We start from the raw sequence: 27,532 nt of genomic DNA on the forward strand, positions 1-27,532 counted from the left end.
TCTTCTCATTCTCCATCTTTTCTTTGTCTTCTGCTTCTCTATCTTCTCCTCATTCTCCATCTTCTCTCTGTCTGTCTTCTCCATATCCATCTCCTTCCCGTTTTCTTCTCACTGTCTATCCTCCTTCTCGTCCATCTTCTCCATTTTCTCCCCCTTCCCGTTGTCTATCTTCTCCCTCCCTTCTTCTTCCTCCTGCATCTCTTCTTCCTCCTTTCTGTCCATCCGTCCCCGCCCCCCATTCAGAGCTCAGAAAATTGCACTAGATCCCCATTTCCCAACCTCAGCCATTCCCAGCATGCTGGCTGGGGAGTTTTGATGAGTTGAATCCACTCATATTCAAATGGCCAAGCTTGAGCTACATGATCAGAAGTTAATATATTCCTGAAACATCTAAAGAAGAATGTCCAATGCTCTGGTGGTCCCAAAGTAGCCCAGGATATTTCTACTTTGCAGGATCCACAACTCTGCCTTTAGAAGGTGGAATTCAATTCCCCTTTTCTGAGACACCAGTTAAGTCTCCCTCTTATTCTTATAATATCATGGCCTCCGTCCTCCTTCTTCCTCACCTGCCTGCCTCTTCCCTTTTCTGCCAGGACGCCCTTCCACGCCGACGTCTTCCGCTCTTACAGCTGGTCAGCCAACATCTGCGGCAAAAAGAAATGGCTGGTTTTCCCCCCGGGCCAAGAAGAGTTTCTAAAGGACCGCCACGGCCACCTCCCGTTCGACATCACCGCTCCCGACTTGAAGAACGTCTCCCTGTACCCCCGCTACGCTCAGAGCAGCCCTCCGGTCGAGATCATACAGGAAGCTGGCGAGATAGTCTTCATCCCAAGCGGTTGGCATCATCAGGTTTACAATCTGGTGAGAACCTTCCGAAAACCACGAGCTTTGGGACCCCCACTGCGGATGCTGCTGCTGCTGCGGATGCTGCCAACGTCATTTGATAGGGAGTGTGTCTTTTCCTTCTAGGGCCCCAGAGAGGAAGATGTCGCCCCTGAGCTCACAAGCCTCAGTCTGCACGCCAAAGATTCTGGGCATCGTTTCCTTCAATGCAGCATTAAACAATTGTGCCTGCTCAGAGTACCTGGTTCGATTTACCCTGATATAAGCGAAAAGCAAGAGAGCCAGTTTGTGGCTTAGCAAAAAAGGAAATGGAAATATGAGTTCTAGTCCAGCTGGGTGACTTTCGGCCAATCACCAGGAGACAGTGAATTCTAGTTTCATCTTAGGCATGAAAGCCGCTTGGGTGATTTGGGGCCAATCACCAGGACAGGGAGAGTTCTAGTGCCTCCTTAGACAACGCCAACTGAGTGACTTCGTTCCAGCCATGTCACCCAGGGATTGGACGAAATGGCGAGTTGCCAAGAAACTTGGCGAGACTTGGTCCAATGTCATCCAGCCAATGTTTGATTGCTAAGGCAGGACTAGAATTCATTGTCTCCTGGTATTTGGCCCAAAGTCACCCTTTTTATGCCAAAGTTTCAGTCCTAAATTTCCAGCTTGATTCCCCAACTCCCCCGTCTTCTTAGAGACCTGATCCACAGTCCGAGTTGAATTCTCTCTTAAACCAACAACCTAATCCTTTTCTGTGATGAAATATTTGACTATTGATGGGCCAGTGGACATAATTTTTTATCCTGGAGCCCAAAGGCGTTTTTCCAAGGGGCAACTGGACTTTCTGGTTTTTCCTTGGGGGCATTTCGATTCTGATGAGAAGCCAAACGTCTTCGAAGAAAAACCAAGAAAGTTCAGTTGCCTCTTGGAAAAGCAGCTTTGGGACAACCTTGACCCAGATGCCTGAGAATCTCAGACATCCTGGAATTCAGTCCCTTAGGCTAGGAGGAGACCCAACAGTACCACACACAAACACACACACACCTCTACCTCATCCCCCCCCCCCGGGTGTCCCCAGGTAGGAGGGATAAATGTTTCCTGTTTCCTACCTCCTCCCAGGAAGACACCATCTCCATCAACCACAACTGGGTGAACGGATGCAACGTGGCCAATATGTGGAGCTTCCTCCAGGACGAACTCGCCGCTGTCCAGCGGGAGATCAAAGAATGGAAAGAGAGCATGGAAGACTGGCACCTGCAATGCCAGGTAAAAAAAAAACACACACACACACCTGGGAAGTTTCTGCACTTCGCCAGGAATCTGGCCCCTGGAACACAGGTAGATATTTTTGAGTGAAACCTGAGTAGAACACCGTAGCTGTGTTGAATGAAGTGAAGACACGGTTGAGCCTGCAAACCATCCCCTTTCTTCTCAACCGCCTTTGTTTTTCCCTTCTGGACGATGTGCTGGGCCTCAGCCTCTCCTCCTCCTCCTCTTCCCCCCCCCCCCCCCCAGGTGCTGATGAAGTCCTACACCGGCATCGACTACAAAGAATTCTACAACTTCCTGAAGATCATTGCGGAAAATCGCATTTTCGTGCTGGAACACCACCACTCCGAAGACGACGCCTCCAAGCGCTCGTCCAGGGCCGCCCTCTCCAGCCTGGGGATGCTCCACGCGGTGTTCGACCTGAAAAGGACCGCAAAAGTCTTGAGCTCCTTGAACGCCAACGAAGAATTCAAGAAGCTCAAACCCGAGGCCCTCTCGCCGCCCCCGCAGGCTCTCCTGCACCGCCTGAAAGCCGCAATCGACACCGCCCTCCTCTGAGGCCTCCCTGGCGGGAGTTTTTGGTTTGCCAACAGCCTTTCCTTTGCAAGATGGCTGCATGCGAATACCTGTCTTCCCTCTTTTTTCCCCCCCTTTCAATTGCCCCTTTTAAAAGCTGCTAGCACAAAAATTAATATTGTTGTTATTTTGAGATCAGTGGGAAACGCAGAGGTAAGATAATTTAAAAAGTAAAGGAGTCGCTATAAGTTTTACAGGAACTCCTCGGCTTACGACCACAGCTGAGCCCAAAATTTCCCCGGACAGTTGTTAAGTGGGTATGGCACCATTTTACAACTTTTGTCACTGCTGCTGTTGGTTTTGCTCACCCAAAGGTCGCAAAAGGGGAATCAGGTGACCCCGGGGAGCTGTGACCGTCATAGATACGAGTCAGTTGCCATCCTCACGTGACCATGAGGATGCTGCTCATGGTCATAAAAATGGGAAATGTACGACCACAATTGAGCCCAAAATTTCCGTTGCTAAGTGAGACAGATTTTAGGTGACTTTGTCACCATTTTACAATCTTTCTTGGCACCGTTGTTAAGTGAATCCCTGCAGTTGTTAAGTTAGCAATCCAATTGTTAACTGAACCTGGCCTTCCCCGTTGACTTTACTCATCAGAAGGTCGCAAAAGGGAATCACGGGACCCCAGGACAGAGCGACCCCTCGTTAAATACGGGTCAGCTGCCAAGCATCCGAATTTTGATCATGATGCTGCAATGGGCGTATATGTGGGGGAAAAAACGGTCATAAGCTACTTGAACGGTTGCTAAATGAACCGTTGTAAGTCAAGGACTATCTGTACTCCGCTAGTTGTAGATGAATTTAGGGGGTGAACTAAGGAATTTAAGGGTTGGTGGTAGTAAGGAAACATCGCTTAAAAAGCAAAGACTCAAATTCGAGGGTGGGGGGGTGGAGTTATAATCCATTTGCTCCCCTGCAGAGTAGGACTACACTATTCTTCAAGTTGCCGCTACTTAACTCAGTTTAAATCTGACCGAATCGAACACGGCAGAACTTAATTCTGAATAAATATCTATATAGAAGCTTATACTTAATACCCGGCACCTCTGCTTCGTTTTGATTCTTTGGGCCGGCGGGAAAGACCCTTAAGGTGGAGCAAACAGGCGAGAAAAGAAAGAAATTGGGGGGGGGGGTGTTGTTTTCCCACATATTTGTTGCTCGAAGCCGTTTCTTTCCTCGGTTGTCACACTGTGTGAATGAATGGCGAGAGAGCAGTTGTGGATTTTCAGCTCAGGCACAGCACATCAAATTCTTCAGGGACTGGACGGAAGTTGTGGTGGGTTCTTAGCTGGCTCGAGTTTGGCCGGTGGACAAGGGCGAGCGCCCACCTTTTCTTACTAAGCCATGCTCGCTTTCTTTCCCTTCAAGGGCTGCTTCGCACTTTGCCTTCCTGCTTTTGATTTCAAGACGCTTTCAGAATCAGCCGGGTGGAGGGGAGGGGGGTTGTTATCGGGTGGTTTCCCCCCACCCACCCCACCCCTTTCGATTTTTTTTAAACCAAGATATCCTGATATCCTTCTCAGCGACCTCCGGGGCTGGAGCAGAACCATCCCTGGTGAATTCAAGAGACGAGGAGGACAAAGAACATCGGACCGATGGGTTGCAAGGGACCTTGGAGGTCTTCTAGTCCAACCCTCCCAGGAACAAAAGCTTCGTCTGGAGCAATGAAGGACTTTTATCCGGGACTCGTCATCCTCTCTTCCTCCTTGATCAGATGTGATGGGCGAACATGGAGATTGCTCAAGGATTTTGGGGGGAGGGGGGAGGAAAGGGGACCACTTGGGAGATTGGAGGAGGCAGTCCTTCAAACAGGGGAAACAGACTAAATCTCCGTGAGTTAACCCACCACAGTTGCCCGGAGAGAGGATGTCACTTTTTTTTAAAAAAAAGGACAGCACAAATTGTAGTGTACATTTTGGGAATGACCCATGGTGTCTTCTGAGCTGGGCGGTTTTCTCCGAGACATTTGATGACCCAACTAGGTAACATCATCAGGGCTAGAAGGAATTGCATAAGAAGGAAGGACGGTGGAGGAGGACTGGAATCCTTGGTGTTCTCTTAAGCGTGGTTGTTTTGTTCTAGACATTTCACGAACAAACTAGGTAACGTCGTCAGTGCTGGAAGGGAAAGGGTTGTGTGGAGAAGAGGAGGGGGGGGGGCTGTCTTGAAATGTCTGCAAGAAATTCCCCAAGTTCAAAGGACACCAAAGACCCTCCACAGTCCTCTTCTGTGCAAACCCTCCTTCCTTCTAGCACTGATGATGTTATGTAGTTGGGTCATAAAACGTCTGCAAGAAAGCTGAGATAGCACCTATTGTACAGTTCACCACCTCCACTTCCTTTTCCTACTCCATCTTCTCCTCTCCACAAACTCCACTTCTTTCTAGCACTGATGACGTTACCTAGTTGGGCCATGAAACGTCTGCGAGAAAACCCACCCAGGACCCCACATTTCAGCCCTGAGCATAGTTATAAGATACAAGCTTCGATGCGACAGCTAAGCATAACTAGTCCATATGCCATAAGGGCTCAAAACTACTCATAGGATGTCCCTTTGGGGGTGTCCGTAGGAAGCACCCCAACTCTCTTAAGAGGCTTCCGCCTGAATGAGGTCTAGCTGGGATCTGGTCTTCCTCTTAGCTGTAGCCCATTAAATGTCCACTTCGACTTTTCCTGGTGGGGGGCCTGTTTTAACCCTCAGCAGGACTCAGACATCAACCCCCCCCCCCCTGCCCCCAAGTATTTTGCCAGAGTATCTGGAGATCTTGATAAAATTGCACTTTGAGAAAAAAAAGGAGATAATAAATGAATTAAACGTTCTTGGTTTCTCGTCTTTTCAATCGGTCGCTCTTGAGCTGGGGTGAAAATGCAGAGTGAAAAGAAGGTTATGTGTAAAAACCATGGTTACTCAACCTTGGCAAGCTTAAGATGGGTGGACTTCCAACTCCTGGAATTGACCTTCCTCTGTCCCATTTTTCCTCCCTCCTTTCCACTGTTCCCTCCTTACTTCATTCGTAACTCTTTTCTTTCATTTTTTTTCTTACACTCAATTCTGCTTTTCCTTCCTTCCTTTTTCTCCCTTAACACTCACTCCTTTAAAACACTCAGTCCCCCCCTTCCTTTTCCTTCCTGTCCCTTTTTCTTTCCTCCTTCTTACTTTTTTTTCCTTACATTCAGCTCCCCCCTTTCCCTCCCTCCTCCTTTCCTTTTCTTCCTCTCTCCCTTCCTTTCTTTCTTCCCTTTTGTTCTTTTCCAGTTAGTTCCTCTTTTCCTTCCCTCCTTCCTTCCTTTTTCCTTACGCCTAGTCCCTCCCTTCTGAGTAATCTCTCCTCTTTTCCTCCCCTTTCCTTCCCACAGAGCAACAATGCCTCCAGAATAAAACGTCACTATACATCAGGTCCTATTGTACTTATCTCAAACTGTGTCCACCTTTTTATCTGATGTATTGCATAGACAAGGTCACGAGTGAGAACACGTTAGGCAATTTATTAATTTTTGATTTTTTTAAAATAAAACCCCAGTCAATAATTCTACAAAAGACCAGAATTTCCTCTGGAGTCAATTAGGAAGAATTAAAATAGTACGGCTGGCCAATTATCTACCTCGTACTCGAGAGAAGTCAACCAAGCTAAATGCTTGTCAGATTAAACTTGCTCTGTTCCCCAAAACCAAAAGCTTTTTTTAAAAACACAAAAAAACAGAATGTAGCATCCATTAAAAACGTCAGTTGTAGAAAATCTCTTTGCAACTTCATAACTTAAGGGTTTTTTTCCCCCCTCATTCTTGGTGGATCATTTCAAGATCCTTAACTCCATCCGTAAGATCCCGTTCCTTCCGGTTTAATTTAAGCAGCAAGGGGTGTTAAAATAGGACGTATAAAAAAAGGTTTTTGCCCTCAATGGAGCGCAGCTCTCAAGAGAAATGTTTTAAGCTGTTAAAAAGGAAGGGATTTTGCAGATGGACCAGCAAAAACACATCCTCGAGACGTAAGCAGAAGGTAAAGTGCAAAGAACACAGAAAAAAAACACTACGCAGATAGTCCTTGACTTACAACGGTTCTACTAGTGACCTTTCAAAGTTACAATGGCACTGAAAAAATAATTTATGGCTGTTTTTCACAGTTACGACGGTCACAGTGTCACCTTTTGCGACCTGATCAGAAAAGTCAATGGGTGGCATCAGAGTCACTTAATGACTGGGTGACTAACTTAACTCCTACAATGATTCGCTTAACAACTGTGGCAGGAAAGTTCATAAAATGGGGCAAAACTCATTTAACAAATGTCTCACTTAAGAGAGATTTTGGGCTCAACTATGGTCGTAAGTCAATGACTACCTATATTGAATCTCCTTACAGAGGTCCTCACTTAATGACCATTCCAGTGGACCCTCCTGAGGTCATCCAATCGCACTGCAGGAACTTGGCAACTGGTTTACCTTTAGGAACAGTTACATAACGCAATATAATTAATGATTATATATATATATATATATATATATATATATATATATATATATATATATATATATATATATATATATATATTAAATTTACTAAACATAATCATTTTCTAAATTTATTGAATTTACTAGGTTTATTTTTTTAGTCCAAATTTATGGAATTTATTTCCTTATTACGTTTTATCTACCAAGTTTATTTATTGAACGCATTTACTTCTATTAAATTTTATTTGTTGAATTTTTATTTCGGTGTGTTAAGTGCAGCTGTCCAATTAATACCACGGTCGTTAAGCGAATACAGCTTCCCCATCTACTGTGCTTGTCAGAAAGTCGCAAAAGGGGGGTCATGCGACACACCTACCCCACCCCCCCAGGACACTGCCACCGTCATAAATATGAGACAGTTGCCGAGCATTCTGATTTTTGATCACACGACCCCAGGGATGCTGCAGCAGCTGTATAGGAAGTTAGCACCCACTCTTCTAGAGGAATTAAATACTTTGAGAAATATTTTTAAAAAGCAGAATATTATATTTCTCTAAATGAGAAGTGGAGAAACATGTTTTTTTTCCCTCCCCCCCCCAGCAGATATTTTTGTGCCCATTGGAAAAGATTGAGCCAGCCTTTCTACAGGTGGCACTTGGAGCCATATCGGTGGGCACGCGAGCTCAGCTCGGATTTTCTGGCCTTCTGGGCCCACCAGAAGTCGGGAAACAGGCTGTCTTTGGCTTCTGGGGGGTGTGGGAAAGGCGATTTTCGCCCTCCCCGGGCTGCTAAAAAGGCTCTGGAGCCTGGGGAGAGCGAAAAACGGGTACACCATCACATCCCAAAAGCGAGGAGAGTGCGGGGGGGGGGGGTCACGTGCATGCACTAGGACGGGTGCATAGAATTATGGGTGTGGGCACGCATGGGCACGACTCCCTGCCCTCTCCCTGTTTTTGTCACGCAATGGCAAAAAAAATTTTAGCCATCACTGGACCAAGACATGATCCTCCAGGACATAATAAGATTAAGCTCACTAGCAATAGCAATAGCAATAGCAGTAGACTTATATACCGCTTCATAGGGCTTTCAGGCCTCTCTAAGCGGTTTACAGAGAGTCAGCATATTGCCCCCAACAATCCGGGTCCTCATTTTACCCACCTCGGAAGGATGGAAGGCTGAGTCAACCCTGAGCCGGTGAGATTTGAACCGCTGAACTGCTGATCTAGCAGTAGCCTGCAGTGCTGCATTTAACCACTGCGCCACCTCGGCTCTTACTAGATCCACTAGATTGGACAATCTCCTTAAGGACATTGCATCAGAGTCCAAGCTTCAACCAAACTTAATCTCAGACAAACATGACCTCTACATGGCCCCATGGGAATCAGAGAACAGCCAAATAGAATACATGTTCTTGCACAGGAACAGGGAGCTCAAGTTCAAAGCCCAAGAGAAGGTATAAAAGCCCTCCCCTCTCAACTCCATGTGGTCAGCTGCCCAGAACCATGGGCTTGGTGGTTCTGCTTCATCCCTTAAGCCCTCTTTCCAACCAGCCTCCATGTTCCCAGAGTCTTTCTCCCGGCTTGGAACTGATATCCAGATGGGACATTTCTCCCAACGGTCGTTAAGTGTGAAAAAATGTGCATAAGTCACTGTTGCAACTTTTAACGGTCACTAAATGAATCGTTGTAAGTCGAGGACCACCTGTAGCTTGCCTTACCCTATCTTTTCCCTGTCAATTTCAAACAAGCTCCAGTCATTGATTCAACTTTGAAGAAATTGACAGTTTCCCTAAAAGAATGAACAATACTTCCCATAGGAAAGACCAATATTAATTTTTTTAAAAATAAAAACAACAGCAGCAACTACATCCAGTCCAGTTTCTGGGCATGATCAGAATAAATTCTCCAACTGCTATTGGCTGTTGATGATGGGTTGTGTAGTCTTTCAGGAGTCACGCCCCGTTCACGGTATTCTTATCTCCTGGATAAGCTGGTAGCAGGACTAAGAGAGAGGAAGGAAAGTAGAGTTTGGAGATTAAACACTAAAAACAAACAAACCCCACCTTACATTTGTTGTGTTTCTTCCCTTAAGATAATCTTCCCTCTCCCATCACCCCATAAGTGTTGAGAAGAAAGCTCCCGCAGCTGACTCAACATCAGGAAAAAGTTTGAATTTTGCCATCTGCTAAAATAGATCTTTTCGGGAAAATATTACAAAGTGAGTTTAAAAGCTTCAAACTCAATCTATGGATATAGCAAATTTTAAAAATGGATTATTATTTTTTCCAGAGGAAGAGTTGTAAGTCCAGCTCAGCTGTAGATGAAGGAGGATGCCATTGCAGATACAAAGGAAGGCAAGGATCTTTCCTTCCTCCCTTCTTCCCACCTTCTATGTCTCCCTCTCTCCTTCCTTTCTTTTCCCCTTCCTTCCTTCCCTTTCTTTCTTCCCTTTCTTCCTTGCCTTCCTTTCCCTTCTCCCTTCCTTCCTTTCCCTCCTCCCTTCCCTCCTTTCTTACTTCCTTCCCTTCCTTTCCCCTTCTTTCCTTTCTTCCTTCCTTTCTTCCTTCCCTTCCTTACTTCCCATCTTCCTTCCTTCCTTCCCTTTCTTTCTTCCCTTCCTTTCTTTCTCCCTTGCCTTCCTTCCTTCCCTTCTGCCTTCCTTCCTTTCCCTTCTTCCTTCCTTTCTTCCTTCCTTCCCTTCATTTCCCCATCTTTCCTTTCTTTCTTTCTTTCTTCCTTTCCTTCCTTCCTTCCCATCTTCCTTCCTTCCTTCCCTTTCTTTCTTCCCTTCCTTTCTTTCTCCCTTGCCTTCCTTCCTTCCCTTCTCCCTTCCTTTCTTTTCCTTTCTCCCTTCCTTTCTTTCTTCCTTCCCTTTCTTCCCTTTACTCTTCCTTCTTTCCCTTCCTTTCCCCTTCCTTTCTTCCTTCCCTTCCTTACTTCCCATCTTCCCCCTTCCTTCCTTCCTTCCTTCCTACCTACCTTTCCCCTTTCCTTCCCTCCTTTCTTCTTTTTCTACCTGCTCTTTTCATCCTTTTGTTATTTCCTCCCTCCCTCCTCATCTTCCTTCCTTCCCTTTCTTTCTTCCCTTCCTTTCTTCCTTTCTTGCCTTCCTTTCCCTTCTTCCTTCCTTCCTTCCCTTCCTTCCTTCCTTCCCATCTTCCCCCTTCCTTCCTTCCTTCCCATCTTCCCCCTTCCCCATTCCTTCCTTCCTTCCTTCCTACCTACCTACCTACCTACCTACCTTTCCCCTTTCCTTCCCTCCTTTCTTCTTTTTCTACCTGCTCTTTTCATCCTTTTGTTATTTCCTCCCTCCCTCCCTCCTCACCTCTAGTGCTGTCAGGAGGAAGTCATGCTTTCCACCGTTTGTTGGATCCATCAGATCTCTGATCAAGTGAATTTCTGCTCCCAGGTGTTGGATGCTACAAGAGAGGAAGATCTTACGTCAGAACAGGAAGGCAGGTAACCCTCAGGTTGGGTCTCTGCAGAGCATCGTCACAACCGTTGGGAGTGCTTTGAACAACAATCTTGACCATACTGTGTGTAGAAGCTTATGAGTGGGTGTGGGTCTGGGAAGAGGAGGGGGGAGGGAGAAAAGGGAGGGGAAGAGGAAGAATGTTGTGTCCTTGGTGCTCGCTGAGCTTTGTGATTTTCTTGCAGATGTTTCAGGACCCAACTAGGGAACATCCTCAAGAAATAAAGGAAGGAAGGAAGGAAGGAAGGAAGGAAGGAAGGAAGGAAGGAAGGGGAGAGGAGGAGGAGGAAGGACTGGTGCTCTCTGAGCTTGGAGGTTTTCTTGCAGATGTTTCATGATCCAACTAGGGAACATCCTCAAGAAATGAAGGAAGGAAGGAAGGAAGGAAGGAAGGAAGGAAGGAAGGAAGGAAGGAAGGAAGGGGAGAGGAGGAGGAGGAAGGACTGGTGCTCTCTGAGCTTGGAGGTTTTCTTGCAGATGTTTCATGATCCAACTAGGGAACATCCTCAAGAAATGAAGGAAGGAAGGAAGGAAGGAAGGAAGGAAGGAAGGAAGGAAGGAAGGAAGGAAGGGGAGAGGAGGAGGAGGAAGGACTGGTGCTCTCTGAGCTTGGAGGTTTTCTTGCAGATGTTTCAGGACCCAACTAGGGAACATCCTCAAGAAATAAAGGAAGGAAGGAAGGAAGGAAGGAAGGGGAGAGGAGGAGGAGGAAGGACTGGTGCTCTCTGAGCTTGGAGGTTTTCTTGCAGATGTTTCATGATCCAACTAGGGAAAATCCTCAAGAAATGAAGGAAGGAAGGAAGGAAGGAAGGAAGGAAGGGGAGAGGAGGAGGAGGAAGGACTGGTGCTCTCTGAGCTTGGAGGTTTTCTTGCAGATGTTTCATGACCCAACTAGGGAACATCCTCAAGAAATGGAAGGAGGGAGGGAAGGAAGGAAGGAAGGAAGGAAGGAAGGAAGGAAGGAAGGAAGGAAGGGGAGAGGAGGAGGAGGAAGGACTGGTGCTCTCTGAGCTTGGAGGTTTTCTTGCAGATGTTTCATGATCCAACTAGGGAACATCCTCAAGAAATGGAAGGAAGGAAGGAAGGAAGGAGGGAGGGAGGGAGGGAGGGAGGGAAGGAAGGAAGGAAGAGGAGAGGAGAGGAGACGAGAGGAGGAGGAGGAGGAAGGACTGGTGCTCTCTGAGCTTTGTGGTTTTCTTGTAGATGTTTCATGATCCAACTAGGGAACATCCTCAAGAAATGAAGAAGGAAGGAACGAAGGGAGGGGAGAGGAGGAAGGACTGGGGGGATCCTTGGTGCTCTCTGAGCTGGATGGTTTTCTTGCAGATGTTTCATGATCCAACTAGGGAACATCCTCAAGAAATGAAGGAAGGAAGGAACGAAGGAAGGAACGAAGGAAGGAAGGAAGGAAGGAAGGAAGGGAAGAGGAGGAGGAGGAAGGACCAGTGCTCTCTGAGCTTGGAGATTTTCTTGCAGATGTTTCATGATCCAACTAGGGAACATCCTCAAGAAATGAAGGAAGGGAGGGAGGGAGGGAGGGAGGAAGGGGAGAGGAGGAGGAGGAGGAAGGACTGGTACTCTCTGAGCTGGGTGGTTTTCTTGCAGATGTTTCATGACCCAACTAGGGAACCTCATCAATGCTGGAACGAAGTGAGGGTTTTGGAGAGGAAGAGGAGGAGGAGGACTGGGGGTGGGGGTGGGGTCCTTGGTGCTCTCTGAGCTTGGTCGCTGGCCCATCAGGTGTGCATCGTCGTCTCCCCCTGCAATCCACAGGAGCTCTCCTCACCTGGCCCTTGTGACCACGTAGGTGAGCAGAGGCAGTAAATCGTCCATGGGCAGGTTACATTCCTTCCCCAAAAGTTGGTTTATCGTTTCCTCAATCTCCTCGTACGTCTTCTGGAGAATGTCCAGTTTTTCCTGGGGGTCCATAGTAGACCTGTAAGGGGGAGCAGGGGGTGAACAAAGACGCAAGAATCCCAATTCTATAAAATCCCAGGGAAGCCAAAAGCCTATATGAGCTGCACAAGGGAGAATTTTTTTTGGGAATGATTTCTCAAAAAAACAGGAACGTCATCGACCAGTAGTCCTCAGCTTACGGCTGGTTGTTTATTAATGACCATTCTAAGCTATGACAAATCACCCAAAAGTATTTTGAGACCTGGATTCGAATTTCAGACAGCTGACCCTCTGGTCACATGATTGTGTTTGAGATAATCAGCGAACAGCCTGCATTTATGGCCATTGGCACTCTTTGAACAGTCACTAAATGAACGGCCGTAAGTCAAGGACTACTTGTATCCTTCTCACTCAGAGAGAGTGCTACCCCAGGTTAGGGTGAGGGGTAGAGTGAAGGTGAGCTTAGGGTGAGGATTAGGGGGAGAGTGAGGGTTAGGGTTAGAGTGAAGGTGAGGTGAGGGTGAGAGTTAGAGTGAGGGTGAGGGTTAGGATTAGGCGTGACCCGTCAAAACCGCGCTCAACTAAGCCGTGCCCGATTAAACCGTGTCGCTGACGTCATCAACAGGGCGACAATAGCCAGCGCGGAGAAAGAAGGGCGCTTTAAATAGCGCTTTGAAAGCAAGCCGATTCAACTTAAGGTAAGGGTTAGGTTTAGGGTTAGCTTTAGGGTTAGGTTTAGGGTTAGGTTAAGGGTTAGGTTTAGGGTTAGGTTAAGGGTTAGGATTAGGGTTAGGGTTAGGGTTAGGGTTAGGGTTAGGGTTAGGTTAAGGGTTAGGATTAGGATTAGGATTAGGTTTAGGGTTAGGGTTAGGGTTAGGATTAGGTTAAGGGTTAGGGTTAGGGTTAGGGTTAGGGTTAGGTTTAGGGTTAGGTTAAGGGTTAGGATTAGGGTTAGGGTTAGGTTAAAGGTTAGGTTTAGGGTTAGGTTTAGGGTTAGGGTTAGGTTAAGGGTTAGATTAAGGGTTAGGGTTAGGGTTAGGGTTAGGGTTAGGTTAAGGTTTAGGATTAGGTTTAGAGTTAGGGTTAGGTTAAGGGTTAGGTTTAGGGTTAGGTTTAGGATTAGGTTTAGGGAGGTTAGGTTTAGTTTTAGGGGTTAATTTTAGGTTTAGCGTTTACAGCGTGCTTCTGCTCCGCGCTGTTGTCGCCCTCTTGATGACGTCAGCTACACGGTTTCATTGAGCGCGGTTTAGTCGAACGTGGTTTTGTGGTGGAACCAGGATTAGGGTTAGAGTGAGGGTTAGGATGAGGGCTAGAGTGAAGGTGAGGTTATGGTGAGGATTAGGGTGAGAGTGGGGATTATGGTGAGGGTTAGAGTGAAGGTGAGGTTAGACTGAGGGTTAGAGTGAGGGTTAGGGTGAGAGTGAGGGTTAGGGTGAGGGTGAGAGTGAGGGTTAGAGTGAGGGCAGGGGTAGGTTCCTGCCAGTTCTAACCTCTTCTCTATAAGAGGTTCCACAAATCTACAGTGCCGTTTAGAACCGGTTCCAGCTCCCTCCCCCTGCCCGTCTGCACATCACCAAGATGAAGAGCCAGAGGAGGAATTCTGGGAGTTGAAGTCCACAAGTCTTAAAGCTGTCAAGTTTGAACACCCCTGGAGTTTTTTTTTTCTAAAGGGTTAGGGGTGCAAGGGTCTTGTAACTTGACAGCTTTAAGACTTGCACACTTCAATGCCAGAGTTCCTGAGCCAACATTTTGTTTGCTAAGCAAGAGCGTTGTTAAGTGAGTTTCACCACATTTTACAAGTTGGCCATGCCCACCCAGTCACATGACCGGCAAGCCACTCCCACTCGGTCACATGGCCGGCAAGCCACTCCCACAAAGCAGGCCATACCTACAGAAGAGGTTCTAAAAAATTTTGAAACCCACCACTGAGTGAGGGTGAGGGCAATTCTACGCTGGTTTTTCATGGAAGACTTTTAGCTCCCCATCCAAGAAGCTTCTTCATCTCTGACTGGATGGTGGGGAAGGGAAGGATTTATATTCCTTGCAGACAGCTGGGCATTTGGCCTCCTTTTAGCAAGTCGTTGAGGCCACTTGGAGGTTTATCTCTGTCCTCAGGCTCAGCTGAGTGGTGCAAATGGGGTGCGGAGGCTTCTTGGAACAGCTGAACACCCGGCGGAAAGCACCACACAACCCCACAACACAATCCTCTCAGCAGTTCCAAGAAGGCCCCACACCCTCATTTGCACCACTCAGGTGACCCTGAGGACGCAAGACCAACTTCCAAGCGGCTTCAACGGCTCTTTAAAAAGGACGCAAATGCCCAGCTGTCTCCAAGGAGCATAAACCCTTCCACACCCCACTATTCAGTCGGAGCTGAAGAAGCTTCTTGGATGAGAGGCGAAACATCTTCAAAAGAAGAAGAAAAAACAGAAAGTCCAGTTGTCTCCTGAAAAAAAGCACCTAACCCTAACCATGCCCTGGATGACTGAGAACCGACGTTGGGCTCAATTGTCGTCGTAAGTCAAGGACTCTCTGCATTATGAAGTTAAGATCTGGAGAACTCTGGCTGATACTTACATCAGCTTCTGCAGGCATTCGGTGGCAGAGAGGAAGCAATGATCCTTCACCAGCGACTGCCTCTTTAAAGGAAGAACACCACAAAGGGGGTTAGCACCCCTGGGGGCATTTGGGGACACCCCAATCTAAGGTTTCTGGGGTGTCCAAAACATCCAATATCCAAACAGGGGTATTTAATTCATGCAAAGGCACGGCAAACATGCAGAAGTGTGCGGGGTGTCTGAACCGGGACTCGAACCCACGCGAGGACTTACTTGGTTACTGGTGAGGGTGAGGTCTTTCAGGGGCCAGAAGTCTCTGCAAGGAGAAGGGGCAGGGGGTGAGAGACGTTTTCAAAGAGAGGGGGAAAGGAGAAGATCAGATTGTAACTGGGGAACAGCACCTGCTCCAAGGACATTTGGAAGAAAATGCAGGGAGGGAGGGAGGGAAGGAAGGAAAGAAGAGAGGGAGGGGGGATGGAGGGAAGGAAGAAAGGAAGGAAGAGTGGGAGAGAGGAAACGGAGACAAGGGAGGAAGGAAGAAGGGAGGGAGGGAAGAAAGAAAGAGTGGGAGAGAGGAAATGGAATCAGGGAGGAAGGAAGAAGGGAGGGAGGAAGAAGGGAGGGAGGAAAGTGTTGGAGGGAAGAAAGAAAAGATGTAGGAGGGAGGGAAGAAAGGGAGAGAGGAAAGAGAGAAAAGCAAGGAAGGGAGGAAGAGAAGAAAAGAAGAGCGGGAGATGAAACAGACAGGAAGAAAAGATGAGGAAAGGAGGGAGAGGGGAAAGCATAAGAGGGAAGGAATAAGGGAAGGAAGAGTGGGAGGAATGATCATAGAGAGAAGAAAGGGAGAGAGAAAACAGAGAAAGGAAAGAAGGGAAGAGGGAGGGAGGGACAAAGGAAAGCATTAGAGGGAAGAAATGAGGGAGGGATGGTGGAAGGAAGGAAGGAAGGGAAAGTGGGAGGAGAAAGAGAGACAAGGGAGGGAGGAAGAAGAGGGGGGAAGGGAGGGAAAGGAAAGGGTTAGTCAGAGGAAAGAAGAAAGGAAGGAAGGAAGAGAGAGAGGGAGGGAATGAGCATGGAGAGAGGAAAGGGAGAGAAAAAATGGAGATAGAGAGGACGGAAAGAAGAGAGGGTGGGAGGAAGAGAGTATGGAGGGAAGAATGGGAGAGAGGAAACGGAGGAAGAAAAGAAGGGAGGAAGGAGGGAGGGAGAGAGAAAAGCAGAGGGAGGAAAGAAGAGAGAGAGGGAGGATGGAGGGAAGAAAGAGTGAGGGAGAGAAAATAAACAAGGGAGGAAGGAAGAAGGAGGGAGGGAGAGCGGAAAGCGTGAGAGGGAGGAAAGAAGAAAGGGAGGGAGGGGAGGAGGGAGGGAGAGAAGGAGCATGGAGAGAAGAAAGGGAGACACGGAGAAAGGAAAGAAGAAAGGGAGGAGGAAGGGAAGAGGAGAGGAAAGCATAAGAGGGAAGAAGGAAGGAGGGGAGAGAGAAAATGGAGAGAGGGAGGAAAGAAGAGAAACAGGGAGGAAGGGAAGGTTAAGAGGGAGAGAAGGGAGGGCAGGTGGGAGGAAGGAAGACCAAAGGAGTGGGGGAGGAAGGAAGGAAGGAGGGGCACAAAAAGAGAAAGAAAGGGGAAGAAGAGAGAGAGAGAGAGAGAAAGGGAGGGAGATGAGACAGAGGGAAGAAGTCAGATCAGAAGGGAGAGAGGAAAGAAGGAAGGACGGAGAGAGGAAAGAACGGAGGGAGGAAAGAAAGGAGGGAGGGGCCTTTCTGAGACCCCCACTCACTTCTGCACATCCAGGTACTCCAACAGGGCCGTGTCGGGGAAGCTACTGAGGCTGGTGATTCCCTGGCAGTAATCCTCGTCCTGCTTCTCGTGAGCGACCAGGTAGAGCATCAGGAGATCCGGATAGAAGTAAGGGAGGATGAGAGGCAGAATGACGGGACCTCCTTCCGCGCCCCTAATCCGAGGGAGAGCAACAAACCCCATCATTCCCCGCCTCTCCTTCACCCCGCAACAGCAAAGCGCTCTTGACCGCAACACTGACACATTTATTGCTGCCGAGTATTCTGTGTTCAAATCCAGCCTCATCTATGGAAACTCGGCGGATTTTACTCCGGTGAGTTAATCAGACCGGCCCACCTCGTAGGGTTGTTGTAAAGCACAAAAAGTATATTAAAATATTAGGCGTGCCACCATCATCCCCCAAACAGAAGGTAAGATCTACAGATAGTTCTCGACTTACAACGGTTTGTTTAGTGACCATTACAAATTACAACAACTCATGACCGTTTTTTTTTAAAAATCATGGTCAAATGATCCAAATTCAGATGTTTGGCAACTGACTCGTATTTATGACGGCTGCAGTGTCCCGGAGTCACCTAATCTCCTTTTGCGACCGTCTGACCAGCAAAATCAATGGGGAGAAGCCGGATTCGCTTAACGACCATGTAACTAACTTAACAACTGCAGCGATTCACTTAACAACTCTGGCAAGATCGGTCATAAATAGGGCAAAGCTCAATAAATGCCTCGTTTAGCAACGGAAATGTTAGGCTCAATTGTGGCCGTAAGTCGAGGACTAGCTATAAGTCAAAAGAAACAAGCACACCAGTGAATCTGGAAGGCTAAAATCACGAAAATATAAGATTTCAGCCATTTTTAATGGGGAACAAAACTGAATCAGTAACCAGACAAAACAACTGAGATTGCATCGGTATGTCCAGGAATGAATCTTGGCCTTTTAAGCATTTGAAATTGAATGTGTGAATTTGTACAACATGGTTTATGTCTTGGTATTAAATGAGCACCAAAGGACTGTGGCTTAGGTCAGTGTTTCTCAGCCTTGGCAACTTGAAGATGTCTGGACTTCAACAGTGTTGAGAAACACTGGCTTAGGTAACAAACCATGATTTGAACAATCAAGTGCTTAACCGAGTTGTATATCAATACCTTTTTTCTGTGTTTTGCGGGGATTTGAAGTTTTTGACCTTGAAAGCAAGTTGCAACAAACCTCTACAAGAGAAGAAATGTAAAAGAGATCGTTAGAAGACAATAGGAAAATTTGAAATTTAAACTCAGAATTTAAAATTTAAGCTCAGAAAAGACACTTGGAAAATTAGGAAATTTTTTAAAAAGTCATTAAAGGACTCTAGGAAATTTAAAATTTAAACTCAAAAGTCTACAATTTAAACTCGTAAAAGACGCTTGGGAATTAAGAGAGATCATTAGAAGATGCTGGAAATTTTAAAATTTAAATATGGAAATGATACTTGGAAAATTAACAAAGTTAAAAAGGAGCATTAGAAAGACACTGGAAAATTTAAACATGGGAACTGAAAATTTAAATTTGAAAAATTAAGAAATTTGAGAGAGATCATTAGAACATACTGAGAAATTTAAATTTCAAACACAGTAACTTACAATTTAAACTCAAAAAAGAAACACAGAAAATTAAGAAATTTGAGAGAGATCATTAGAAAATACCCAGAATTTAAAATTTAAACTCAGAAAAGACTTGGAACATTAGGAAATTTAAAAGGGATCATTAGAAAAACACTTAGAAATTTAAAGTCAGAAAGTTATATTTTAAATTCAGAAAACACAGACAGAAAAATAAAATACTTAGAAGGGCTTATTAGAAGACTCCAAAATCTAAAATTAAAACTCTGGAAAGATAAAAATTCAAGGCCAGAAAATTAAGACATCTTAAAAAGGTAATTAGCATTCTCTCAAAAATTTAAAAAAACTCAGAAATTTAAATTTCGAATTTGTTCTAAACTATGCTATAGCTAAAAATTTGGTGCTTTCACCTTTATGTATAAGAGAAACCGAGCAAGGGGTTAGACTAGAAGACCTCCAAGGTACCTTCCAACTCTGTTATTCTGTTATACAGGCAGTCCTCAACTTACAACCGCAATTGAGCACAAACATTTATGTTGCTAAATGAGACATTTGTTAAGCGTTTTGCCTCCGTTACGACCTTTCCATGCCACATAAGTGAATTTATGCAATTAGTAATGTGGTTGTTAAGTGAATCTGACTTGGCTTGTCAGAAGGTCGCAAAAAGGAGATCACATGACCCTGGGACACTGCAACTGTCATAAGTATGAGTCAGTTGCCAAGCATCTGAATTTTAATCATTGGGGATGCTGCAATGCTCAAAAGTGTAAAAATTGGTCATAAATCTTTTTTTTTTTACTGCCTTTGTAACTTCGAATCGGTCACCAAAGAGACAGTTGTAAGTCTCTACGGTTAAAAAATGATATTTTCCCTATCTAATGTCTCTTACAAATAAAGGAAACTTTTAGAAGCTCAACCCGGGCAAAAAGCAAATGAAAAATTGCCAGAGTTCGTCCAAAGCAAAAATTAAATTTATTTGCGGTTGCTTAAGAATGAAGTTTTCCAGGAATCGTGTAACCCAAGACATAACTTACTGGTAAAATTCCCATATTTTCTTGGAGTAGTGTTTGACCTCTTCTTGGGCCATTTTCAAGAGATGCTTGTTGGCCCCGATGCCAGAATAAGTGGACTGGAAGACCAAAATCATAGTTTTCAGCAATTTCCCCAGAGGATGCAATGAGGATCCCAGAGCCTGGAAAATAAAATAAAATAAAAATAAACTATTTTAAAATCAAGGTGGATTTCAGATTTGGGCATAAAATAGCTAGATAGATAAGGAAAGTCCAAATAACGTTGGTCTCTATGCTCCTATTATAGGTAGTCCTCAATTTACAACAATTCGTTTAGTGACATTTTGAGGGACAATGGCAAGGAAAGAAGTGACTTATGACCGTTATTCACACTTACGACCACTGCAGCAGTCCCTAGGGTCACGTGATAAAAAAAATTCAGACGGCAACTCTCGCAAACGAAGTCAATGGAGAAGCCAGATTCACTTAACAACCATGTTACCCGTTTAACAACCATAATGATTTGCTTAACAACGGAGGCAAGGAAGGTGGTAAAATGGGACAAACTCGCTTAAAAAAAATGTCTCACTTAGCAACAGAAATTTAGTTGCCAAGCATGCAAAAAATTTTATCACGTGACCTTGGAATGCTGCAACAGTCGTCAGCGCGAGAAAAAGTCACTTTTTTTTAGTGCCGTCGTAACTTCAAGTGGCCGCTAAACGAACTGTTGTAAGTCGAGGACTACTTGAATATGAAAGAGCCTTTTTTTTTCCAGACATGCAAAAATGGATGCTCAGCTGACCTTCTGACAGAAATACAAAGCATAAAGCAACGGATGGAAACTAATGCAGGAGAGAAGCAACGTGGCATTAAGGGGAAACTTCCTGAGAAGTGAGGACAATTAAACAATGGAACTCCTTGCCACCAGAAGTTGTGGGTGCTTCATCCTTAGAGGTTTTTAAGAAAAGCCTTGACAGCTACTTGTATGGAATGGCAGAGGGCAGTTATGGAGCACCTTTTTCACCTCGGGTGCCAAAGCATCGCATGCCCACCGCCATAATTTAATGCCTCCATGCGCCATGCTCCCTACTCATACGTAGGTGACCCTCCCAGTGCCCCGTGCATGTGCGCACGGCTTTCTTGGAGCCTGGGGAGGCTGAAAACAGCCTCCCCATGCCCCTCGAGGTCCTCCGGACGCCAGAAATGACCCATTTTCTGACTTCTGGTGGGCCTGGTAAAGCGGTGGGTTGCAGGCGGTAGAGCCTGGTTCCCGCATGCCAGTGCCTGCCGGAAGCAGCAGCCACCATACCGGAATGGTGCTTTGGAGGGCCCGCCCACCCTCGTTCCTTCCCTGTATTTGAAGGAAACGGGCCATCTGTGCCCGCACGCATAGCGTAGGATGCCTGCGCGACACTCCACTGAGCCGCTGAAGCATTGCAGGCGGTGGGTGCCCGTGATGCACGCCCGGCTCCCATTGCAGTGTGCCGGTTGCAACGGGAGCCGAAACCCACTACTGGCCCAATAGGTCTGTTTTTCGCCCTTCGGAGGCTCCGGAGGCTTTCTAGGAGCCTGGGGAGGGAGGGAAAACGGCCCAAGAAGCATACCGGAAGTTTGGGAATGGACCTCCAGGTTGCCTGCTGGGACATTTTTCTCCCTCCGGAGGCTCCGGGAGGCTTCTCTGAAGCTTCCGGAAGGCAAAAAACAGCCCAATGCGCAAACCGGAAGTCTGTTCCCGAACTTCCAGTATTGCTTGTTGGCCGAAAAACAGGCGAAAATCAGCCGACCGGAGTGCGCATGTGAGCCTCAGAAATGCCTCTGCGTGCCATAGTTTCTCCACCACAGTCATAGGGTCTCGTGCTTGAGCAGAGGGCTGGACTAGAGGACCTCCAAGGTCCCTTCCAGCTCTGTTATTCTTTGAGCTGCACCATACCTGTTGCAAATAACTCAGCAGATCTTCCGGCTCCTGGTGTTTTATTAGTTCTTCCAGGAAGTCCGTCTTCTCGGTCGCTTCTGCGGTTCCTCTAGAGGAGAAAGACGGAGTTGAGTAAAACCATCGAGTAAAAACTCTCCAGTTCGGGAGCCTCACAGTTTATCTGATGTTATAGGTAGTCCCTGACTTATAACCATTCGTTAAGTGATCGCTCGAAGTTGGGACGGCACTGGAAAAATGGGATTTTACAACCGTTTTTCACACTTACGACGACCGTTGCAGCCTCCCCATGTGATCTGAATTCAGACGCTTGGCAAACCGGCTCGTATTTATGACGGTCGCAGTGCCCTGGGGCCACACAGTCCCGTTTTGCGACCTTCTGACCAGCAAAGTCAGTCATTACTGTAACGCGCTCTACATGGGGCTGCCCTTGAAGAGTGTTCGAAGACTTCAGCTAGTCCAGAACGCAGCCGCGCGAGCGATTGTGGGTGCACCCAGGTACACCCACGTCACACCTATCCTCCGTGAGCTGCACTGGTTACCCATTAGTCTCCGAATCCGCTTCAAGGTGCTGGTCGTTACCTATAAAGCCCTACATGGCATCGGACCTGGCTACCTGAGAGACCGCCTCCTGCCGATTACCTCCCATAGACCGATTAGATCTCACAGGTTGGGTCTCCTCCGGATTCCATCTGCCAGCCAATGTCGGCTGGCGACCCCCCGGGGGAGAGCCTTCTCTGTTGCAGCTCCAGCCCTCTGGAACGACCTCCCCGTGGAGATCCAGACCCTTACTACCCTCCCGGCCTTCCGCAAAGCCACCAAGTCCTGGCTGCTGTGAATGTTGCATTTTTTAAAGTGTTGTCTTTGTCTATTTATCCTCCTTCCCTTGTGTATTGTGAGCCGCCTGGAGTCCTTCGGGAGTGGGCGGCATACAAGACAAATAAACTAAACTAAACTAAACTAAACTAAACTAAACTAAAGTCAGCGGGGAAGCCGGATTCGCTTAACGACCGTGTGAGTAACTTAACGAATGCAGGGATTCACTTAAGAACTGCGGCAAGGAAGGTTGTAAGTATGGGGCAAAATTTAAATTAAGAGCAGTCTTGATTGACGGCATAAATTTTGGGCTTCAGCTTTGCTGGCTGAGGAATTCTGGGAGTCTTATAAAGTTGCCAAGGTTGGAGACCCCTGCTTTAAATAACCTGCTCCCAACCCAGGTATAGCTTTGAAGGTGACCACCAACACCTGGAATTGCACCTGGGAGCACATCGGCAGCCAACGAAACTCCCACAAGAGAGGTGTACCAATCTAGATTTGCACAAAACCCCTTGTGTGTTGAAGCAAACGAAGCTTCCAGGTAGTTCCCAAGGGCAGCCCCAGGCAGAGCACTGTGCGGTAGTCAAGATCTAACCCCACCGTCATCTCGTTTTCATGAAGATGGCAAACCCGAGGCCCCGATCCTGCTGCCCAGAAACAGCGACGGTTTCTCGCAAGGCGACGGCCGTTTACCCGTGGCAGAAGAGATTCTCCTGGGATTTGCGCAGCTCGCGGCTCGTCTGGACGTGAAAACCCATGAACGATTCTTCGGCGTCTGCTTGGCCTCCCGCGCGGACGAACGCCAGAAACTGGTCATAGAGGCCTTCCCATCGCTTCTCCACCGGGAAGAGCTCCTGACCCAACTGGCTGGACGAGAAAAACATACGGTTCACACGTACAACATCCCCACTGTCAGAGTTCCGAAGGATGCCCTAATTTAAATCATGAGTATCAAGCCAAGCTTCAAAAGAAATCCAGTTTTTTTTAATTAGGAACAACATGTCTGCAGTACCCAAATGAAGCCAACTCTGACCCCACGTAATTTACGGCCCAACTATGACCCTATTTTCCCCCTCCCCCCCAGGATGTGTCATAAATCATATTCTCCAACGGAGCACTTTGGTGGGCTGTAGAGATCATGCCCCTCTGACTAATGCGGGTAACCTGGGAGACAGCCTTGAGAAAGATATGCATGGAATGTGCCATGTCGCGTCTGTCATCAGTTCCCCACTCCCCTTGCCTATGGCAACTCGAGAGCAGGCCAGGGATGTTTTGTGAGTTGACACCCACCTTCGATGACTCTCAAATCACGTGCAAATGGAAATCCGTAAGCATCTAAGGCAGCAGGCTATCAGCCTTGGCAATGAACATCTATTCGTATTGACCTCACGGACAGTCCTCGACTTACAACAGTTCATTTAGCGACCGTTTGAAGTTACGACGGCACTGGAAAAAAGTGACTTAGGACCATTTTTTCACACTTACGACTGTTGCATCCATCCCCATGGTCACATGATCAACATTCAGACACTTGGCAACTGACTCGTATTTATGACGGTTGCTGTGTCCCAGGGGGTTACCTGACCCTCTTTTGCGGTCTTCTGATGGACAAAGTCAGTGGGGAAGCCGGGAACAACCGGGTGACTATCTTAAGAACTGCAGTGATTCACCTAACGAACGTGGCAAGAAACTCACTGAACAACTGTCTCATTTGGTGACAAAGTATGGGCACAATTGTGGTCGTAAGTCGAGGACTGCCTGAATAAACTCCGTATTTTCCCGCAAGAAGTCAAATTATGTACAGTTGACTAAATGGAGATATTGGTCTACGAAAGGGCATACTTGGGATAAGGCCAAAAAAGTCAAAACGGAACCCACAATGACTGTTTTTGACCTCTTTCAAAAATGACAGCCGTGGCCCCTGGGTCTAGGCGTCTTACTGAGCATCATGGCTTAGCATGGTCTCCAAATCCTGATCTAATGATTCTAACCCAACACTTCATTATATTGAAAACTTGTGAACTTCAACTCCCAGAATTCTCCACATAGTGTGCTAGCTGGGGGAATTCTGAGAATTGGAGTCCTCCCCCCTTAAAGCATGAATTGAATTGAATGTATTATATTTCTATGCCGCCCTTTTCCCCGAGGAGACTCAGGGCGGCTCACAACCCAAGTCAAGGGGGGGGGGGTACAAATAAAAAAAAGAACACGAACAAAACAATATCACAATTTAAAACACTCAACAACCATACCATTCGAGGGGGGACAAAAACTCATTAGCCCCAGGCCTGTCGGAACAGCCAGGTTTTAAGGGCTTTGCGGAAGGCCTGGAGGGTGGTGAGGGTCCGAATCTCCACGGGGAGCTCGTTCCAATGACTGGCTGGGGGATTCTGGGAGTAGAAGTCCTCCCCTCTTAAAGCATGCTAACTGGGGGATTCTGGGAGTAGAAGTCCTCCCCTCTTAAAACATGCTGGCTGGGGGATTCTGGAGTAGAAGTCCTCCCCTCTTAAAGCATAGCTGGCTGGGGGATTCTGGAGTAGAAGTCCTCCCCTCTTAAAGCATGATGACTGGGGGATCCTGGGAGTGGAAGTCCTCCCCTCTTTAAGCATGCTGGTTGGGGGATCCTGGGAGTGGAAGTCCTCCCCTCTTAAAGCATCCTGGATGGGGGATTCTGGGAGTGGAAGTCCTCCCCTCTTAAAGCATGCTAACTGGGGGATTCTGGGAGTGGAAGTCCTCCCCTCTTAAAGCATAGCTGACTGGGGGATTCTGGGAGTGGAAGTCCTCCCCTCTTAAAGCATGCTAACTGGGGGATTCTGGGAGTGGAAGTCCTCCCCTCTTAAAGCATAGCTGACTGGGGGATTCTGGGAGTGGAAGTCCTCCCCTCTTAAAGCATAGCTGACTGGGGGATTCTGGGAGTGGAAGTCCTCCCCTCTTAAAGCATGATGAATGGGGGATTCTGGGAGTGGAAGTCCTCCCCTCTTCAATGTGTCTAGCTTGAGAAAAGATTAGTTCATTAGACCACAATTTGGAGTCCTCTTTCTGGTGCGACTGCTCCAGCATCCAATCAGTGAGATCTTTCCTAGCCAAACATTCTGGGGAGCAAGAATGGATTTTCTACAAGCTTCTCAACCAAGAGTGGAAGCCCCACAATCTCAACAAACCGTGGCCTTCTGACTTACATATCAGATCTGGTGACCGCCTGTTGATCTTCGGAATTGCTCCTCCTCACCCCTGGCCCCTGTATCCCTTCTCTGGATTTGTTGGTGAAGGTTTCCTCCAGGACGGAGCCATCCGGGAATGTCAGTTTTCCCTACGCAAAATCAAACGATGGTTTGTTGCATTCACAGCCGCCCATTTGAAATACATGATCACACTAAAAAATATTAAACAAGGTAAAAACAGACAGAGGCACAAGGAAAACTCACACCAGTGTAGGTAGCCCTCAACCTATAACCATCCATTTAGTCACCACAGCACTGAAAAAAAAGTGACTTAACAACCGTTTTTTCACACTTACGACCGCTGCAGCATCCCGCATGGTCACGCAATTCAAAATTCAGACACTTGGCAACTGATTCATACTTACAACAGTCACAGCATCCCCGGGGTCATGAGATTCACTTAATAACCATGTTACTAACTTGTTGTGGCCCAGCAGGAGCCGTTGGAGCTGCCACCAGACTCCGACAGCGAGGGGCCCTCTGAGTCGGCTCTGGAGGATGTGGAGGACCCTGGACAGAGTTCCGACTCCGAGCAGGGCGCAGAGAGGCTGGTTGGCCACCAGGTGGCGCCTGAGCCTTGGACCAGTGGAGAGGAGATAAGGGAGAGTGACCCAGAAACCAACAGTGAGTTGTTCCGGGATGCACGCCATCGAAGAGCTACTCGGCGTCAAGAACAATATGTAATTACAGGAGGTAATTACGCTCAGCTGATGGTCATTAGGCTCCTCTCCAGACTATAAAAGAGACTGCTTGTGCCACGCCCTTCTTGCAGAAGTCAACGCTTTGACTAAGAGAAACTAACTTGGCAGGCTGGATTGCTGCCAGAGTTTGTCGGACTTGCTGCTAACGTCCTTATCTGTTTGTTTACTTGGCTTTCAGCCACTGAAAGTCTGGAGTTGCTGTTAAAGGACATTCTCATTAAGTGTGACTCGGCTTTCGTTACTGGACGGAGGAGGGGGTCAGAACACTAACTGCATCGATTCACTTATTGGCGATGGCAAGAATAGTCATAAAAAGGGGGAAATAACTCTCTTGCTTAGCAATAGAAATTTGCAACTCAATTGTGGTTGTATGTCCACCATTGGGACTTAAACTTTGGTCACTAAGTGATGCAGTTATTAAATGAGTCATCAGATCATTGGACCCATATTACAACCATTTTGGAGCAGAATTATGCAGCCCTTAAGCAAATTCAGCCTTAAATTTTAATAGGATTCTACCATAAACATCAACCAGTTTCCAAAGATGTGACTGTCATAACTTCAAGGATGGTTTATAAGTTCCTTTGTTCATCACCATCTTTAACTCCAAGCAGTTCTTAATTTGGTCATAATTTTAGCAGCTGGGAAGGGTATTAAAATCATCCAGTATTGCTAACACATCTCATTAATTTGAATGTACTAATTATTATTATTAATCATGATTAAGAATTAATAGTTAATAATTTTGGATATGTCATTAATTATTCATTATTACTAATCAGTATTTACTCACATCCACGCAAATTTCTTGGCAGCAACAAACAAAATCCATCCATCCACCTCTTTTTCTTTCTATCTATATATTTCTCATCTATCTATTTATAGTATCTAGCTATTTATTTAACCATTCACCTATCATCTATTCATTTGTCTGTCTGTCTGTCTGTCTGTCTGTCTGTCTGTCTATCTATCTATCTATCTATCTATCTATCTATCTATCTATCTATCTATCTATCTATCTATCTATCCTTCTACCTATCTCTTGTCTATGTATCAACTGTCTGTCTGTCTGTGTCTGTCTGTCTGTCTGTCTATCTATCTATCCTTCTACCTATCTATCTTGTCTATGTATCATCTGTCTGTCTGTGTCTGTCTGTCTGTCTGTCTATCTATCTATATCTATCTATCTATCTATCTATCTATCTATCTATCTATCTATCTATCTATCCTTCTACCTATCTATCTTGTCTATGTATCATCTGTCTGTCTGTCTGTGTCTGTCTGTCTATCTGTCTGTCTGTCTATCTATCTATCTATCTATCTATCTATCTATCTATCTATCTATCTATCTATCTATCTATCCTTCTACCTATCTCTTGTCTATGTATCATCTGTCTGTCTGTC

The 27,532-nt window shown here is 46.5% G+C and overlaps 2 protein-coding genes across 2 annotated transcripts; one reads left to right on the plus strand and one right to left on the minus strand.

Annotated features, from left to right (window-relative positions):
• Positions 1–477: 477 nt before the first annotated feature.
• Positions 478–5,503, plus strand: JMJD4 (jumonji domain containing 4; the record flags this gene model as incomplete). The annotated part of the gene is made up of 3 exons (XM_032238577.1): positions 478–861; positions 1,954–2,100; positions 2,350–5,503. Coding segments are annotated over 3 exons (843 nt in total), but the record flags the coding sequence as incomplete, so codon positions are not given.
• Positions 5,504–8,644: 3,141 nt separating this feature from the next.
• Positions 8,645–25,744, minus strand: ALS2CL (ALS2 C-terminal like). Its single transcript, XM_032238578.1, has 12 exons — positions 25,724–25,744; positions 25,386–25,516; positions 22,900–23,073; positions 21,391–21,481; positions 19,485–19,642; positions 18,001–18,063; positions 16,835–17,008; positions 15,329–15,371; positions 15,075–15,136; positions 12,388–12,537; positions 10,455–10,548; positions 8,645–9,131 (listed from the first exon to the last, which is right to left on the minus strand). Exons 1-12 carry the CDS (start codon positions 25,742–25,744, stop codon positions 9,093–9,095), a joined length of 1,200 nt encoding a protein of 399 aa, XP_032094469.1. The 3' UTR covers positions 8,645–9,092.
• Between the last annotated feature and the right edge of the window lie 1,788 nt (positions 25,745–27,532).

This window comes from Thamnophis elegans, unplaced genomic scaffold (genome assembly GCF_009769535.1).
Source record: "Thamnophis elegans isolate rThaEle1 unplaced genomic scaffold, rThaEle1.pri scaffold_328_arrow_ctg1, whole genome shotgun sequence".
Classification (NCBI taxonomy): Eukaryota; Metazoa; Chordata; class Lepidosauria; order Squamata; family Colubridae; genus Thamnophis; species Thamnophis elegans.